Source organism: Melopsittacus undulatus, chromosome 3 (assembly GCF_012275295.1).
Source record: "Melopsittacus undulatus isolate bMelUnd1 chromosome 3, bMelUnd1.mat.Z, whole genome shotgun sequence".
Classification (NCBI taxonomy): domain Eukaryota; kingdom Metazoa; phylum Chordata; class Aves; order Psittaciformes; family Psittaculidae; genus Melopsittacus; species Melopsittacus undulatus.
The window spans coordinates 114,240,535-114,260,904 of record NC_047529.1 but is presented as its reverse complement, the minus strand read 5'-3'; the positions used below and the strand labels follow the sequence as shown (position 1 = coordinate 114,260,904).

The following is a 20,370-nucleotide window of genomic DNA, read 5'->3' as shown; positions in this document are numbered from 1 at the left end:
TTACTAATAATCCCTCAGGGACAACTTGTATATAGACATGCATCTTTCTGTACATACACTTCTGGTGTCTGTAAAGCTTATGGAAATGCATACAGAAGCTGGGAACAATATAGGCTTCATCAGTCTGCTGTCATGACTGTTGCCATCAGGAATGCTGTCCTCAAACACAACCCCTACAGACATCACAAGTAAGTAATAACATTCCCAAGACAGTAGTTGCACAGTGGTATCATGACTATGACAATATTCAAAGGGTGTGGGAAGGAAGAAAACCCAATCTGGTAACTTTCACACTTTCTAAACTTCTTTTGGAGGAGAAGCAGATGAGAGAAGGAACAAACAGGGAACCCAGCACTATTTAAATGCAGATTTACTAAGATAAGGGAAGGGACAAAGACTACATCCTTCACTCCTTTCCTTGCCCAGTTAGCACCAGGCTGTGCAACCACAGCACATGACAGTCTTGGCTATGTGCTTTTCCCTGGCTTACTCAGTTTGGTGCTGTATCACCCCCATACATTCCTGGGCAGTGCCAGCTACTGCAGACTGCGAACAATAGTTGATGGATGCTCAGCAAGATCTGCCCTCCATGCTGGACTATGGATAGAGTTGTGTAAGTCATCCAGATTAGAAACTTTGTTCAAACTGCTGCTTCAAGCTTAAAATCTTGAGGTTTGCTTTCATTGTTGGGGTTTCTGTTTGTCTGTTTTGTTGGTTTTTTGGTGTTTTTTTGACTTTTGATTATTTTAAAATCTTGGGTGTTAAAATCTTCTGGGTTTTTATTGTTTTGGTTTTGATCACAGCTCGGAATACTACATGTGTGCCCGTTTAAAGTGTGCTGTCTATTATCCCTTTTGGAAAATCACTATCTAGACAATTAAAGAAGATAGCTGCATCTCCATTATGAAAACTCAACTTGTTACTGGGAAAGCCTACCTGTGCTGTAAAACATTATATACCATCTGCCACATCTGCAACATATGTCTGCATGTCACCAGAGCCTCTTCGGGTCCTTTATGTATCCATTCCAGTTTTACTTTGGTGAAGAGCAAGCTGCAAGATAAAAAGTAATACCTTGTGTTTTATAGGCACCTCATAAAGGTGGAGAATCACCATTGCCCTGGCGAGATGCTGGCAACCAGCATTTCTACCTGCTTTGTATGTGCAGCAATAAAAGCAAACACCATAGCACAAAACACTGCATTTGGCTCAACTCCGATTCCCCACAAGGAGATGAGAGGATTAACAATATTCCTCGGCTGCAGTCAAATCTGCGTCACAAAGCTGGCAGGACAGTGTTAAAAGCAAGGCAGTGCCAAGCTAACAAGGTGAAGCACACAGTGATTCTCATTTTATGTTGCACGGCGTTAAAAACAGAATGAAGAGCGAATTGCCATAGTACATGTGCCAGACTGTTGTCTTAGTCTGGCACCTTCTCATAGCACTGGCTTATATAATAAATTTGAGACAAAAGCCCCAACACACTTAACATAGGCGGGTAATTATGTAATACCCCACAGGAAGGAAGTGCTTCTTCTTAACCCCCAGCCAGCGATCATCTTATGCCTCTAGGCAAGACAGCTGATAGCCCTTGGACATTCTTGCTCCAGGCAGAGTAGCTGCTGCTACTATTATTACACCTAGAGAACGCATACCTGCATAGACCACTGGAATTCAGGAGAATTAGGTCAAGCAGAGGTTAGGAGACAGATTCGGCAGTGACACAACCTACTTGCTGTTAGCATGGCTTTAACACCATCCTTCACAACACCCGTTCTATTGCTTTTTCTAGCTGCCAAGGTGATTGACCATATTTATTTACTGCTGTAAATTTACTTCTCTGCTTTAAATGTTTTAATGAAGTCCAAGATCTACACAGTTTGAATTACACATTTATGGGCATACATCATGAACAGCTGAGTGTTAAAAATCCTAAAACCAGTTTTGTGAAGGTGACCTGCAGGAATCCAAACAACTGCAGAAAGAGACAATAGTGAGTGTACAGATGATGTTAGAAAAGACTCCGCAACTGAATAAGTGATCCTTTGCTTGCAGTAATTAGAAATCGGCAGTCAATGCTGTGGTATCTACAGTAAGATGCTAAACTGGCAGTGCCATTCTGCACTAACCAACATTAGTGGGGTTTTTTGGGGGGTGAAGTTGCCCAAATGTAGCCCAAGTGTATGAACTGCTATAGGGAAGTCTTCTCATGGCTGCTGCTCCAGTTTGACCTCACAGGACAAGTATTCAACTAAATTCCCCATGTACAAACTTAGGCTCTTAAGAGATGCTGACCCCCTAAGGAAAGGAAGTGCTCTTACTATGATTCAGGTAGCTATTTTGGGGCTAGATCCATGAATTGATCAAAAATTTTGCTGGGACAAAGAACAGTGGACACACACTTACTAAAAATAAGTCTGAATTCAGGTAAGTGCTTAGCAATGGAAGCTGGCCAGGGATGCATGCTGCTCTCTATCCCTTAGTTAAATGGGCCCATAAGAATGATGCTTGTTTTAATACAGCACAATCCAGAATCAATCACTTAAGAGCAAGGAATATATACCACAGTAGAAAGATGGGAGGTTATACCCTGGAGTGCAGTGGTATTATAAAAGATCACGAATGTGAAGTTCCTGAACAACAGTGCAGTTAAGAGGTTGAGCAACCCTTAGCATCCATATACGGAAGCACAATCAAGTAGGAGCTGGAAGATGTGGTTATTCCTGTTTACAGCTTCAGCAAGACATTACAATCCTGTTTCTAGCTCTTGCTCTTTAATTACAAAAGATGACTAAAAATGGGATGAGGTTCAGAAAAAGGTTATGCAAGTGATCAGAGGGTTAGAAAAGCCTATTTTATCAGCAGCTTAAGCTCAGCTCATTTGGTTTAACTGAGAAGCAGCAAAGAAATCATTTTGCTCCAGTCTGTAAGAACCTACATGGAGAATTATCTAATTGTGAGTCTTTGATCTAAAGGGAGAAAAAAGGCATCAGAAACTCCAAGTATCTGCTGGAAGCTGAAAGTAGTCAAACAGAGATTTGTAAGTGAATGCAGACATGTAACTATCAAAGAAAATAATCTTTGAAGCAACCTCCTTGTATGCACAGTAAATTCTGTAGCCTTTAAATGCTTTTCAGCAAGACAGGATAGCAACTGGAAAGCAACAGTAATGCACAAATGGAAGATACGGGTTTGATGCAAAGACTCTCAAGCAAGCTTCTTTGGACTGTGCTGTGCAGGGGGCTGAGGCTGCACCATCACCCTCCTTCTGGCAATTACCCTGTTACAAATATTCTACCGGCCCAAGAAACAACCACACTGAACAATCTATCCTGGCTTTATTATACAGAATATTATATAAACCTCCAAAATTAAAGACCTATAGCACTGTAGGACCCTCCTTGCAGCAGAAGGGTGGTGGTCAAGGAGCCCAAGGCTTACAGAACACTCATATTAACATCCCTCAATAACTCCACACTTTTGAATGCTGTAAGACATCATTCAATATTAATGAAATAGAAGGACATAGGAAAGAAAAACCTATTAACAGTCAAACTGCTACAGGAGGGATATATTAAAGGTACTTTCTCCCTTTTATACTACTAGGGATATATATGGCTTAGTTATCAAAGGCAATTACAATCACCACATTGCAGTTAAACATAAAAAAGACAAACACCAAAATTCTTCTCTCCATTACTCTGCTGTTTACTGCTTACAGAGAGAGTACATCAACTTCTTTGGATGAAGGTGCAATGCCCTATCTCAGGACAGAACAACTAGTGAAACATAGGGAAAAATTAAATCTCACAAAACCATAACCTATGTCTCAGCACAATATTATCACCAGTCATAAGGCACACAAAGGTTAACATAATTAAATCATGCAACTTTAGCAACTGTCTCTGCAGTGTAAATCTATCAGATCTCAAAAATACTACACACTGTTAGTTAGCTGCTGTGTAATTTACCTTTGGAATAGCGTGTTATTCGTGTAAAAATAAAATTAACCAAACTCAAAGGAAAATATAAGGGAATATAAGTGACAAAATGAATCAAAACCATACTGAGAGCGGAAGTAAACAATGCAATTAAACATGATAGTTAAAAGGTGGAAATACAAGCAGCACATCAGGCTGTATGTGCTGTTTGCTCTATGTATTTCTCAGGTTCTAATAGGTTTTCGAACAGAAAACCCAGATAAATAAAAATATAGGGAAAACACTGAAGTAGCAGCACTTAATCTTGATCTTACAATTTTATTACTGAGACAGCACTCTTGCTACAAATAAATCTAATGAGTATGGTGTCACTGTCTGCTCACAACTCTTAGGGGCATACATAAAAATGACGTATGCTCAGATCTCACCTTATTTTACTTTCTTAATATCATTTTACTGTACTTTTGTATGCCTGAGGTATTCAGCACAGCAGACTCTTAAAGTGATTCAACATACAAAAATAGCCCCAAGATTATCAATATGGTCGTTGGCAATTTTGTTAGCCTCTGAAAATGAAAACAGATTTGGGCTAAAGCAAATGTATAAATTGCTACTTCATAAGCATAAGGGAGCAAATCATTCCTGTAACAATGGGCAAGGGACAGTAACAACAGAAAATAAGCAGTGCTTACTCTGGATACCAGACTCTAAGGTCTCGCTTGGAAAAGGTTTTATCTTGTATGTAGACAGCATGCAAAGCCTTCTATTCCCTGATGTAACATCAGGTTATTGCCACAGACACACACAGTAACGTTAACTCTGGCAAATTAACATCTGTATACAGCTGACTTTGCTGAGATACGAAGCTCTGAATATACAAAGTTGGGTTACCAACTATCAAAATGCCACGAGTACAAATGAATTAAATACCCCTATAATATGCCACACATTGACAGAAAAGGATGGACTAGAATACTGGAAAGCCTAGGAAGGTTTTCACCAGCAAGCAGGCTGATTTGATTGATTTAAGGAGGAATTGAACATCTGTCTTCATAAAGACTGATTTCAGTTGCTGATACTCGCCATGTCTCGAGGCTGGCCAAACCCTCCTGAAAGTCTTGTAATCCTAAATGCTCAGCCTTTCAATTCTGTTATATTAATAATGAGGAAAAAAGGCAGTTATTTTGTATCACTGACAATCTACTGAGGCTGAATAATACTTATTATCAGAAGGTTTCCCATGTGCATATGGTATACCATAAATGCTTATGAGCACATCTGTGGAAGAAGTTGTAAGCTGCTATGTTTAATAATAACCTATTGACTACTTTACGGATGCTGTAGGACTGCATAAAGATTTATTGATCAGTTAATCATCAGGACTTTATCAAGCTGCTTTAAAAAGCTGCTCTAGAAAGTTTTTTGTATCAAACGCAGCCCTTCAAGTACACATTTATAGAGCAACACAATGGGATCTCTGCGCCCTATCATCTGACACGCAATAAATAATGTTAGTACTATAACAAACAATAACACATTCCACTCATTTCAAGGTTGAGAGACTAAATTAGGAAGAAGGAGCATTATGTAGTCATTTATCTCTATGCTTTGCCATATACTGGCTGCTTATAACCCCTCCAGTTTTTCAGAGCTTCTCAGCAGCTGCTCAAAGATCTTCAAGCTTTACCAAACTGGGGCCATCGTTCCCCAGTGTCTTTCATTATTTACCCAGATTTGCCTATCTACACACATAGCTGCTGGGTTATTTTGGATTTTGAATACAAAAGGAAACAAAACACCAAAATCAGCAGCAATGTGTCCCAATTCAGAGAGACAATCTGAATGTAGTGTGAAGACACTGAACTTCCAGAACTAATGTGCACTTTGTTTCTTTATTTTATTAAAGAAGAGGATGAATGTGTCTGTCTGTGTGTTTTTACATTTACTTGGAGAGAGAAACCAGAATCCCAATCACAGCTCCAAGAACAGCAAATGCACTTTATCCAATGATGACTGATGGTGTGCTGAAGCAGCATGCAAGTGCCACTGGACCCAATGCTCATCTTCCTACCTCTCTGAATCCCAGATAAATATTGTGCAGCAGCTCCAATGAAAAGCAGGGGAATGCCACAGCTTGGATGGGTAGATAGCCAAGGATGGGAGGCATGAATTAAAACCCTCAACATTTTGATCACTGAACTCTTGAATTAGTTTCTGCCTTTTTAAGGTAATAGATAGAAAAGGAGAATATAGCTGGGTACAGGACATAAACTGAACTAACAGAGCTGGAAAGCAGATGGAGGAGACAAGAATGGTCGAAGTTTTGGAACACTCTTGATATATAGAGATAATAAACAAACTTCTCAGCCTGGAAAAGAGGCTGAGACAAGAGATGACAGATTTATGAAATCATTAACTGCATGAAAAAGATCTGGAAATCAAAGCAGTCTGTGTTGTTTCAATGAAAGAAGGAATATCCAATAAAGCAATCAAGAAATGGATTTAAAATGAGCACATTAAATGCTTTTTCATACAACACAAGTGCAAGCCCCATTGCTACAGGATGTTCTGAGGAAACACATAAATAGGTTCAAAAAGGGATTAAATTAATGGATGGCAGGCCCATCAAGGCATTAAACACAACCTAGTGCAACTTCTGGCTCCAAAAGCCTCTGAACCCCTCAGGTGGCAGCAGCAGGGATGACATATGAGGGGTAGGACCATCCTACTACCACGTTTCTATATGCTTTTCCCCATGTGTTCACCAGATGCCCTGCTGAAGCCCTTAGTTTGATCAGGAACGGCCACTCTTACATTTTGATGCAGCAGAGACACGACTGCAGCCCATGTTCTTTTTATAACTCAGATTGTCCTGTCTTGTTTTCTCTGCCAATGTGAGTGGATGGTGTATCTGGAACTGTAGTATCTTCAGAGTAAATTAGTTGCTCAGTTTATCAGCCGCTGAGTTTAGTTTCAGCCCTGAGTCACCCATACAAACCAATTAGTTAATGTATAGTCTTTCCCCATAACCATTATGGATTCATTAACCTTCCCAGAGCACCTGCTAAACCCCTGAGTCACGTTATCAATAAGAAACAAAGTTGGCAAAATTGGAGAGCTGCTCTTAATCTCCTGCATTTTTGTTGATAACATCAACATCAAAGTTGCTGTCTTCTCAAATAACTCAGTGCTTCCTGCAGTCTCCTGACATTTAAGGGCACATTCTCCAGTTAAAGTAATGCCAGCAACGCTGACTGCAACCTCCTTTTATAACTTCATGCTGTGCCATGTTATCTATCACTTTCCCTACAAAAATAAATTGATCATATACTTTTACAGACACAGAGTCCTCTTTTTTTATGGCTCCCTGCTCATTTACCCCCCAGTATGAACAGAAAATCAAACCAAGGAGCCTGTATTATATCCAAAGAACTGTTGGCTTCATTTCCCAGCCCAGGAAAATGAGCACCTAGTATCACCTTTAGGAAAATGCCCTGCTCAGAGCCCCAGTCTTGCATGACAACAGCATTTTAACTGATGTTGCTCCATGATCTATGAATGCAACAGCACAGCACAGGGTGACAACAGCTTCCAGAGAGGTAGTCTCTAAGCTATTTAAAAGCTCACATGAAAAGACAGTTTGCGAGGCTTAACCTCATGACACAAAGCACCTACAAGGCTCTTGCTCACCCAGTAGGAGGGAAATGGAAAAAGATGTGATCATAAAAGCTAAGATTGCAGCCCAACCTGTCAGAGACTACACAGCAATACCAAAGGGGCAGCCACTGGCTCACAAACCTATTCCAGCACTCAGGTCCCTCAGAGTCACTTATAATACAGAGGTCATCTATGAGCCAATAATGATGTGGCCCATCCAAAAAATGCCACGTACACTGGAAGGAGGTCTTGAAACGAACATCCTTTATTTGCTAAACCCAGATAGCCACTGGAAGGAAAAAAAAACCCAACTAATAATGTGCTGAATGAAAAAGCACACTGATTTGCTGGAGGGAGAAAACCCAATGCATTGAAAGTCTGTTTTGTTTTCACCCTTCTTCAGCATGAAGCCATATCTAGTCATACCCAAGAAAAGAAGGCACCAAAAAAGGGTGATCAGAATTACTGTCTTCTTTCAGCTGGATCACCCACTTTGAATCCCAGGCTTGTGGTATTTTGCTTTTTGTTAAGAACACGGAAATCAAGCAAATTGTTAACAGAGCTGATAAAAACCCTTCTCTCACCCTGTGTTACACAGGATCATTTGGGTGACTCACCTGAAAAGAGTTTTTATCTTTCTCCAACCCTGTTGAACTGGCAACAAAATGATTTTGTGCCATCACAAATCATATGTATTTCAGTCTTTATCTGCCCTGAGTAAAGACAAAAATGATCTTCACAATTACAAGTTTTGCTAGGCAGAGTGTTTACATCAACTTTTTATACACCATTTCCCTCTGCAAGAACAGCGTACAAGACTTTCCTCAATGATGTTAAACTGAGGTGTAATTTGCAAGTGTCTCCACACATTGTTGTGTGATTTGTTTTTTCTCTAACAGGTTCCAACTATACTGAGTAGTCCCCATTGCGCTGGACACTGCATGAGCACATCTGAAAACCAGGGCTAGGTCTCAAGCATCCAATGCTAGGAGCTTAGAGGTCTACCTACCATTTAATGTCAATGATGAACTCAGTGGGAGCTCAGTGCAGAACTTCTCCAGCAGATGTGAGCCCTGGCACCAAAATTCAGGTGACTGTGTTGCAGTATCTCATCTGTGCTTGGAAACAGTCACTTACATTGCAATGCACAAACATCAGTGCAATCTCAGAGATGCACTGGAAACCATGACCCACTGTACTCTGACTGCAGTGTGGTCAATATCTTATAGCTAGGGCTGGGGACATGGAAGAATCATGCCCCATTACTTGCTCTCTGGTTGCTTCTTGGCCTGTCTTGGTCAAGTCATTTCAGCTCCCTGTGCTTCAGTTCTTCTAACCACAAAGCAGCTAACAAGAATGACCTTTGCAAGGCATTTGGAGAACTACATTCTTCAACACTGCCTTCCAACATAGCCTTTACATTTAATCTCTTGATACTGGTGCTCTCAACTTCTGAGTTATCTGTGTACAGGAAGGAAAGCAGGTTGAGTTCCTCTCTAACTAACATCATTTCTAAACCATTTCTTCATCTGTTGGGCCTCATTCTTCAGAATTCCATCAGCTGTGCCCCCAGGTAAATCCAGCCCTGATGAAGTAAGTAATTCATTTGGAAGGGCAGAGCTGAGAACTATCATGCTGTCACAACCACTGTAATAACTTTTGATTTACAGAAATGGAAAAGGAAACCAGGCCTGGGGTCTCTAATTGCTGAGCTGAGGTCCTGCCAGATATGAAAAGAGCATTAACAGGACTAAGCTGAAGTACTTAATATGCTGCCAATACTTCCTATCCCCAAAGACTGCAGAACTGGATGCTCCACTTACACTTCTAACTGCTGTATTTTCAGAAAAGCTTCTCAGATGTTCTAGGATTAGGCAACTTTTAAAGGGAAGGATTCCAGAATTCTGGCTAAAAAAGTACCATTGACAGCAACTTCCAAGAACAAACCTTCTGTCTGGGAAGTTACATCAGAATCCTGATTCACATATTTAAATGCCTCTTAATTAACCTAGTGTCAAGGTCATAAAAAGTGATAGCAACATGCTCATATTATAGTGGTATGAATCATGCAACAAAATATGGTAAAGCAGAACCCCCCAACAGGATTAATAAAACATTTCTCCCCATTTATGAACATTGAAAATTGACATATTTATTAAATCTTGCATGCTGCTGCTTGGAGCCAACAGTCTGAAACTGCATTGCACTTCCACTTGTACTAGTAAAGTAGAACCACACAAATCAGGCTTTGCTATAAAACAATAGGCTCAGGGTAAAATAAGGTTTTCTCTTTCAAATTGCATTATGCAATGCTGTTAAACAGATCTCACTCCTGCTATCATTTTATTCTGGGGCAATATAACTTCTGCCACTCTGGCACTACTCCAGCAAAGCACTTAGAAAAGGTTTTCACCTTTAAGCATATCAGGAGTCTTGCTGAAGTCAACAAGAAGTCAGTTCTTCCTCTCCTTCAAACAAAGCATGTGCTTAGGAACCTTAGTAGGTTCACCTCTTCATGAGGAGAAGGATCAGGAGCCTCTTTTAACTGCTTAACTTTGCAAAGTACAAACATGAGTAACACATGAAGGGCCAGAGTCTGCCGATACACAGCGTTCACTGTCTGCATGTCCCAACGGAGGTGAATAAGATGGAAATCAATCTGCCTAAACCACTGACTTTCACCATAGGATACTGGTTCTGGGGTGTATGTGGGCATGTTTCCACCTTTGTTCTGGCTAAGACAACCCAGCATATACTTATGACAGTTCAGAGGCACTGCTTTTTATAAGGTGAGCTCATTCAGTAAGATGCGGAAGAGCAAGTTTCTATACCAGCCTAAAAGATGGTGAAAGACATGCTTAAAGGTGAAAGCAGTGACAGAAGTGAGGACAGACAAAAGCTCCTTCACTTCAGAAAGAAAGAAACCCTCCTAATCTAGCACAAACTTGTGTTGTGATAACAGAATACTGCTGGCTTCACCAAGGAAAACCCTAGAGAAAGAAGCGGGTATCTTGCTACTAGCAGGAATTGTATTTGTCTAAGTCTGCAAAGCAGAACCATGATGTAATTGCAGTCTGTGTCAGCGCCAGCTGAACACAGCACAGTTAGCAGCAGGAAGACACAGGAGCATAACCATTAATGCAGAGCTAAAAATCAGCACACAGACCCAGGTCTCTACTTCGAGAGGCAGATGTGCTGAAGATTGTGCTACAGCAGTTGCACTCAGTCCTTCCCTGGCACGATTCAGTTAACCTAATGAAACTTGTGCTTACTGTTTGGCTCGACTGCCTTGCAGAAATCAGACAGACAAAATGAGGTTCATGGTTCTGGAGATGCACTGTGTTTCCTTATCCAGTTCCTTTGTAGCTGTGTTTTGTGCTGTACAAAGCTGATTGCAGGGTCAGGACCTGCAGCCCTTAACCCCTGCCAGGTTTGAGACCATGCAGCCTGGCTGTGGCAATGACAGCACTGTTGGTCATGTTGTTACCCTCATACATGGTATGGGTTCCCCACAGATCTCGAGCTAGCCAGATGAACTGATACTGTGATAGCTCTCCATAACCATTACACTGAGACAAAAGCACACTCAGGGTATAACAGTGAACAGCTCTGTATATTTACAGTCATACTGAAAGGGGTCACCGTGATTTCAACACACACTGGAAGAAGCACAGTCCAACTGACTCTATTTTGTAATAAATCCAGCTTCTTCAATATATGTAGAAACACTCTTCTCTATGTGTGCTACCACTTACGCATTTCACTTCAACCTAATAACAAAAACCCTTTGTTTTCTCAGCACAAAAATAATTAAACATATAACAATTTTCTGTATTTTCTTCCTAAAATATATAACAACTATACATACCAACTGCCTACTTACAGAACCCAGCTCCACAGCTTACATCCTTGACTACTACTTCAGGACAAGGTTTGCCTATCAGAGAGCTGTGCCCGGTTCAGCTGAGCACTAATGTAGTCCAGGATCTTGCAGGCTGTATTTTAAATGTGAAGCTTCATTTCTTAGCCTTGCTGGAAACTGTAACCTCACTATTGTAGGTATGACTCCAGCAAGCACACCTTACACTGTACAAAAGAGCTGAGTCACTGCTTGTGAATAACAAAGAACAAGCTGTCAGAAACATCCAGTTCATTTCAATAAGAACTGCCAACAAAAACTAAAAGCCTCAAGAGAAAGGTGAGAAATACATGAATGGTTAAGCAAACCCAGGGAATAAAGACAGAATCCATGGCAGATTGAGCCTAAAGTCAGATTAATGGATTATTCTTCTGCAGTATCTATTACACCCCAATGTGACAGATCTTCCAGATGTGCTAAGATGACACAATGCTACAGATCCCAAGCACTGCACATGTGATTAAAGAAAATCCTCTGGGAAAACATGCAATTAGTACTTTTTAAATGTTGAAAAAGAGCAGTCTTTGGCCTCTCAATAACACACACCTCAGTGAAAAACTGCAAACACAACTGAAAACCTGGATAGAATGAAACAGGCCTGACTGTTGACAACCATCTAATTTATGCAGTACAGTGCAGGTGACAGGACCAGCATTTTTTGGCTTAACTTTTGGGCTCTTCACCCACAGATTACTGGAAAGCTGTTTCTTTTTGGGAACCAGCCCAGCACTTAGCAACCACTGACCTTTATGTGTTTTTAATGCCACAGTGCTTTTAAAAACTGAAATCTCTTGCACAACTTCAAGCTAATAGCTGCAATGAAAACAGGTAAAAGGAACTAAACATTCAGTGAGCTGAAGGGATCTGGCTCTGTTCAACTGAAATGAATGGATTTCCATCTTTTTAAATGAGCTGGGGATCTGGCACTCGAGATTCAAGTCAGAATAGCTCAGGCAGGCTGTCTTCAGCTCCCTGCAAATGAGCATGCATCAGATAAACACAGAAATGAAGCATAGGGTCAGTGCAGTTTGATCAGCTTGTACTGGCTGGCTTCCTACTTTATCCCTTCAAATAAACTATTCATTTGCAGAATTCTAGCCTGCAAATTAGAAAGAAAAAAAGGGGAAAAAAGGGGAAAAAAAGGGAAAAAAAGGAAAAAACGTGTTGCTTTAAACACTCCCAGTGACTCACAAACCCCAAAACAACCCACAAACCTGCTCAGTTCTTCCATAAGCATCCTGCAACTGAAAAGAGTGAACAGAAGTGATGATGAATAACAAGCCCCAGCTTTTCACAGAGAACAGATCTATATGTTCTCCTGAGTGAAGGAGAGAAACCCCATGGGGAAGTGCCTGGTCTCTGCAGGGCTGCTGGCTCCAAGTGGCACAACAGCCCTGCAGCAGAGCTCCAAGGTGCTCCAGGTCAGATCCGCATCATCTCGGAAGGGGGACAGGAGTAGGCAGGATTGAACTGTGCACCCATCCCTGCTGACAGAACACAATGAAATCCCTGTGTTTACTCTGTTTCACGTACCCTGTTAATTCAGGCAGAGCTCTCTGCAGAGTAAGAGATCAGAGCACAATCAGAATTGTGTATTTATAATCTCTGCCTTCTCATAAGTTAGCAGCATGTACCAGCTTTTCCTTGAAATAAGTCTGAAGGGGAGGAACAGATGTCAACCTGAAAGCATGAAACTGTCCCGTGCTTTACCATTAGGCATAAACAACACTTTGCATTCATGTTTGCCTCTGCTTTCCCCTTTAAAAGGCCATTGTGCAAGCAAGCTGTAATTCAGAGAGCATGATCTCAGTTTTATTTCCTCTTCTTTCTAAGCCAATATATACGAAACACAGGTAGAGTGTTCCCTTCCATTCCCACCACACTGAAGGTATTATATCTGCATTACTATGTCCATGCCTTTCCTGAAGTAACTTATTGAAAGGGTACCAAAGTCACTGTGCAGAACTTGTTCCAAGGCAATTGAAAGCACTCAGGCTCTCTGGTGACCTGATTGGTAGTTTTGCCTCTGGAAGGCTTAACAGAGCCTGTCATTATGTATGTGATATATCCTACCATAATTAATTCCCTCAGGGAATGACATCCAGAGGAAGCACAGTTCAAATACACAGCGTGCGCCTGAAATTTGACATTCTGAATCAGATCCCCAACACCAAGATGCAGCCATGGAAGATCTGACATTTTTATTTTCTTTGACTGTAGATACATGGCATAAACTAAATCCTGTCATAAAGAGACTGGCTTAAAAACTGTTGAAAGACACAGATAAAAATCACTGTTCTTTGCTCTTGAACAGATTTAATACATTCGAAATCCAGAAGGTGTTTAGAATCACCATGTGCCATTTAATATAAGATGAATTAATGGCCTCCTTCAGCCTTAGTGGGAAAGATTCAGAGCTGTAATCCTTTGTCAAATAATTACCCTGTTCATCAGGCTTCAGCACAAGATGACTCCAAGCAGCAGAGAAACGGAGAGACCAGCTATGAAAGCCTCAGTATATACACATACTAAGCTGTATGGTGATGAGAGCCCTTTGCAGGCATTTGTCACATCACAGGCCTGAATTACACTAAAATTAGAAGTGCAAGAGAAGGGCAAGAGCATAGGAAAGTATCTAATCCATATGCCATATAAAAGGGTCTTTGGAGGAAAAAAGCCTGGAGAGGATGGGCAGGGATGCTGACTGGGTGAGACAGCTCCTCAAAGCTACAGTAGTGAATTCATGCTTTCACACACCTAACCTGTGGTTTTGACTCAGCCATGAGCTGCTCTGTGTGGCTCAGGAAATGAGCCCAGGGAAATGAGCTTACAGAGAAGGGGAAGCTGGTGAATGACATAAAGAGCTGGCCCAGCTTACTGCTACCTCCCTTCAGGAGGCATGGATGAGTATTTCATTTGTGCAATTCCAGGACAGTGCAACTATACCCCTACTCAAGGTAACTACAGTGTTTGCTACCCAGTGCTCAAGGAAATCCTGCATCAGCTTGCATGAATGATTCTCTCCAATAGAAACAGCAATGCAAAATCCAACATGCTGACTAAACAGTGCTGCAAATTCCATCCTTGAAGTCAATTTCTGCACAGAGTATTCAGGACAACAGTCAATAAACTTCTTGGGCATCTTTTTCCTGAATGCCCTAGAGAAGTTGGTAAAAACACAGCCATGTGAGCTGCAATGCACTTTTAGCATGAATGAGACAGAGAATGAATTAATTTGGCGAAACATCATGCTGGAAACTGACAGATTCCTCAATGCATCAGATCTGTGATTGCTTATGGCATGACTGACTTTTCCCCCCTTGTGTGTTCTTCTTCCACTTTGTTCCTGATTTTAAAAGGTTCTACAGCCGCCAGATCTGACAGATTTGATACAGATACAGTTCTTTCCATTCAATTTTCCCCAATCCCCCTCTCCTTCCACTCTATGCCAAGATCACAGCTCTGTCGGGTCTCTCCAGGTATAAACTTCTGTTTTGGGTAATACCTGCCATCAGTCAGCCTCAATGCAGAACTTTTAGTGTGATTCCAGTTACCCAAACAGCTTCATTCCTCCACTGAAAACTGTAAATAATAATGTAATGTGCTTGATTCACTCGAATCTAGTGAAGCCTGCTTCAGTAAACCCTGCAGATTTATGTATTCCAGATTGCTCACAAGAGATGACAGCTTGACGTTTCCAATGGATACAAATTCCGGTATTTATATTCAGGATACAACGAATGGACAACTGAAGTCTCAAGTACAAAAATATCACTTTTGCAAAGCCACTACATGATAACAACCATAGCACATAAATTCACCAAGTCCACAAAAGCTATCATCTAGACAAGTACTTAAGTCATAGAACACATCATCTACTTGGTTTGCTCTGTAACATAGCCCTGTAGGAGTTAACCTAGCAAAGACTATCCAGGAAATGGATTAAGCCAGTGACACATTTCATTTCTCCATGTAAGCTTTGTGTTCCCTATTGTTAACCCAGCTAATCGCACTGACGGGGTAGCCTGGTGTGGCTTGGTACAGCTCTGCACCACTGGGAACTGCTCCATCCCCACTTAAGGTACCCAGCTTCACTGCAGGCAGCACATGCAGCAGCAGGCAGGAGAGGCTCTGTTTATATATATACCCTCCCTGCCTAAACTGCGTAGCTGTGAAACTCCCTATGCAACCAAGAAAACACAGCCAGGGTGCTGGACTCATCCCTCCCTCTCCTCTCCCATGGGCTGTGAGTGGGAACACATCCATGTGACACATTTTTCTTCCGCTGCCATAAATAAAAGTTAAACTGCAACTCACCTTGTCAAATGAGTCATCCCATGGTTTATTATTGCTGCTCAGGAAGCAGGTCTATATTACAAGAGTGAAAGAAATCGTGTGACTGTTGTGTCTCCACTTGGGTCCTCAGCCAATTTTCCTTCAGTTTTAGAGTGCAGACCAGTCACCAGAGTACCTGTGACTACTTTTTATGAGCACCGTGAACCAGCAGAAGAAGGAAAGAACAACCTCAATAGTGATTACACCTGAGTCTCAGGTCCCTTTATCCATGGAACTGAGTCATGCATCTGTTTTGAACACTGCTACCATCCTGCAGGGAACTGTGATGTACAGTATGGGAATATTGTTCTAGACAATCCAAAGGATGAACCTGTCTAATCCACAAGCATTAGCTTGCGGGCCACAGATCAAGAGCACAGTTATACAGGAGACACCGTAAAGAAACTGCTGTGCTCTTATTAGAGTTGTTACACAACACCACAAAGTTAAATGCTCTTGGGAAAACAACACAAACTGACATTATGTAGAATGAAGTCTGAAACTTACTGCATCCATTAACTCATCCTATTACTGATTTAATAAAACAGAGAGAAGGGCAAAAGTGGAGTTTTTCATTGATAACCCTAAGCAGAACTGTGCAGCAGAGGTAGAAAACAGCCAGATCTACTAATTTTAGAAGGTTTCTATTATGGGGTCTAGTGCTGTAGCTGATTTAGGGGAGTAAAAAGATATCTTTCCAGCCACCAAGTGAAAGAGATGCATTTAGTTATATCTGGCCATCTTCCTTTAACACTTTGAATTAGCTTTTATTTGGGTCTTTAAGGATTACATTAAGATTCACCATTTTTAATACACATCCCATAAATGAAATGTAAATCCCAAGTTTTAATTAACTGAAGGCAGGAAGGAGCCCAAGTCCCATTTTTACAGGAGCACAGGTGTTAGGTCATTATAGTATAGTAAAACCCAGCTCTAGTCTCTGCATCCTGCCTCTCTACAACCATCTCCCTAACTTGAACTGGCAGATTATCCTTCCATACTTCCCAGCCTAACCTGATGCATGCTATTGTTATTGCCTGTTAAGGAGCTGCTCTACTCTTCAATCACAGCTGCATTTCAGTGCTGTACAAAATGATTACGAAACGTTCCATCCATCACAGGGAGGTTCAAACAGAGTTTCATTGCAAGGAATCTGTGCCTGAAATGGTTTACTACAGTTACCATCTAGGAAATGTGCTTTTGCAAGAGAACAGCTTTTTGTATCCTGTCTGCTGGTGGACAGACAAGCATCTGACTATGTAGAAAAGGTACATCACTGATTGGCAGGAACGACCCCATAAAGCTGAGTTAGAGCTTGAAATGAATCTTTTACCTTCCCTCAAGTCCAAAGACTAAATTTTGGCTTTTTCTCACTGTTTTCCCTTCTATTTTCCACACCTCCATTTCCTTGCCTGGTGCTCCAAATACTCCACCACCAAATGGCTAGAAGCCAGAAGCTGTTGCTTGAAAGAGGAAATACATGGAATGGGAGAGTCCACTCCAGGGCGGCAATGCATTTAGTTTTATTGGAGGCTCCTCATGTGAATTTATGTGCCTTCCATTTGAGTGGAAAGTTACTGAACTTTAGAAAAGACAATTATTCACAGACAATACAAGAGAAGGTCAGGGATCTCTTTAAAAACTAGTGCTTTCTTAATTTATGAAGCCAGGATAAGGAAACTCACACACAGAGTGTCCAAACACCATCACAGCTTTGGGGCCAGTAAGTGTGTTTTCAGCTTGCTTCAGCAAATGCCATGCTTCCCTTAAAAATGTCTTCCTGCTCCTCATAAAACACGGGCTTGGCAACAGAAAAGCTCCCCACTGAAGTTTTATGAGACCTTTTTATTAATGGAATAATAATTCTTTTGGCTGTTATTTAACCAGGCTGCTGCTTTTAGGTTAGGATTCCTGGGAAAACCTAACAGAGGTGCGATTCCCTGGTTTCCAAGGCAGGCTGATTCCTGCAGGTCACACTGAGCCCCCAGCCTTCTACTGCACCTCCAACATGTGCAAGTTTGGTTTTGGTTAAGCTGTACCGATTACCACTTGCAGCATCCCTCATTACCTTCCTTATTCATTCTGTCATCACTTGCTACACATGCAAATGAGCATGTACAACACAGAAGCAGCAGGTATTTATATACTCTTCACTGAAATGCAACAGGCTGTCCCTTCCCAAGTGGTATAGGACTCCATCCCACTGGGACTGCCGACCCCAGCACAGCACGGCTGGGCTCTGCCTGCCCCCTCCAGCCTCGACTCAACCAGCTCTTCTAAGGAAACCTGCAGAAACCTCATTATTACACTGCAAAACTTGTTTTAAATCAGCCAATAGTTCCAAAAGTGCTCAGATTATAAAAAGCCCAACAGCAAAATTGCCATTTCTTTAGGAAAACAAGTTTAAAAAGCAGAAATATAATTAGAACATTTCCATTTGAAAGCAAAAGGAACAAATCCCTCCATAGGTTTTAGGAATACAAATAAAAAATGAAACAAAAAAACCCAAAACAAATCCCACCCCAAAAGCAAACAAATGGAAATGTCTAAATAGCTTTGAAAATAGAGTAGCAGCTATTAAAATAGCATTGCACACAAAACTGATAAATAAGCATATTTCAGGGGCTGGATCAGCCACTGATGTCCTGCTCATTGGAAATATTCCTTCGCTAGCTAGAAACTTTGTTTTGTTACTATAGCTACTCTCACTACAAGTGGCCCTGACTAAGGCATGAGGCATTTGTTATATAAAACCTCGACACAACTGCAGCCTTAAACTTCACAAAGTACCGGCTCTGCGCACAGTCCCGCTTGCAAATTCTATTCCAAGCCCAACTCAAAAGGCCTCGCGCTGATTAGGGTGCACAGTTTAATGGCACTGTTTAAGTGCTGAACCCATCATCAACATTGTCCATGATATAGGGTAAAACTGTGAAGGAATGTAGATGGACTGAGCAAGACAAGCAGTGACTTCCTCCCTGGACAATTACGCTGTTGGCAGTGGCTGTCGTGTACAGGAGAAACTGGCAATTGAGTTTAATAACGTTTGCTGAGAGGCCATTGAATTTGATGGGATAAAAGTGCCTCTAGCCAGCTCGAAAAGCACTGGGTAGAAAACACACATCCTGCAGAACTGGAGGTTTTGTTCAGTTTCATCAAATGAAGCTGATAAAAGTGTAACATCAAGTAAGAAAAGAAAAGAAATACCCTCCTTTTATTGGCCTTCAATGTATTCTGATTTCACAGGATTCTTTTCTTGTTCTTCTGGGGGATATTTTCAGCCAGACAAATTGCTATTATGCATAATCTTGGAAAAGTGGTTTATGAGATCCCCAGTGAAAACAGGGAGATGACAGGGCCTCACTTTTTAAGGTAGTCATCTGATGTTGATACTCCAGTACTATGCGCCAGTCCTACTCAGGCCATCTGCACCGTTCTCAGCTCTACTTTTTCCCCTACTTGGGTAGGGTAGAACAGCGTGGCTTTCCTTCCCTTCAGTGTGAAATCCAGGCACTAAGCTTTCTCTTAAAAGGCCAACAGCCCAAACAGAACCTGCTCGGAAGTGATGATAAGCACTTACAAGTACCGAGGTCAGAAAATCCATGTTTGTACACTTTAACTGCAGTAAAAGCATCACTTAGGTTGGGGCCAAGCCAATGGCTAGGGGTTTCTCTGACACAGGGCTATATAGTTCATTTCTGAAATGGAAGATGTAGCCATTTAAGCTACATAGTTTAAGCTTTAAGCAATCTGAATGCTGGAGAGGACTCTTCCCTTCCTCCCTCGGTGCTGACACCCTGTACTATTCTTAGTGTGCAGAAATCAGTGGTGTTAATTTCAGCGTTCACACATCAGAGGAAGCATTTAGGATTTATTCATTCATTTGTGAGAACCTGTATGTGGCTTTGTCCTTAATGGTAGAGCAACACTTTTCGTTTTTAGCTGTGACATTATTTGCAACCAGTCTTACAGCTTATTAACAGCCTTGTAAGTGCTGAAGAGCCAATCTGCCCTATCCTGTAGGAAACATGATTTCCTTAAGGTGCTGTTGAGCCAATCTGCCCTATCCTGTAGGAAACATGATTTCCTTAAGGTGCTGTTTGGCTACAGAATGGCTTCATTGGTTCTTCCCTCTACTCACAGAGACACCTAAAACCATGATTTCTCTCTCCCCCACGACTAGGCAACTAATCCCACACTAATGGCCTGGTCTATGTAGGCACATAATGAGTACCTGCTGGAATACATAATTTGTGAGTGCTGCTTCTAGCTGTTTGTGGCATGGCAACTTTACACTGTACTGTCGCTTATGCTGTGTTGAGAAAAGGATAAGTTGTTTTTCAGCTAGGATATTGCTTACATCCAGAATTCAAGGCACGTACTGCTATAACTTGCAAAATGAGACACTGGCTCTGCCATGTGCAGGGGCCCCTTATATGAGATCAGAAGTGGATATTGCCATGGCTGAAATACATTTCTTTGTAATAGAAGTTTGCAGAAGGACTAGGTGGAGAAATG

General features: G+C 41.4%; 1 protein-coding gene across 2 annotated transcripts in view; it reads right to left on the bottom strand.

The window, feature by feature from the left end:
* The window catches only part of TTC7A (tetratricopeptide repeat domain 7A), a 167,710-nt gene that overhangs the window by 59,923 nt on the left and 87,417 nt on the right, over positions 1 to 20,370 (bottom strand). For both annotated transcript variants that reach the window (XM_034060407.1, XM_034060406.1), the window contains exon 16: positions 937 to 1,053. In XM_034060407.1, the coding sequence (XP_033916298.1) occupies positions 937 to 1,053 (117 nt within the window). The remainder of the gene's footprint in view (positions 1 to 936; positions 1,054 to 20,370) is intronic.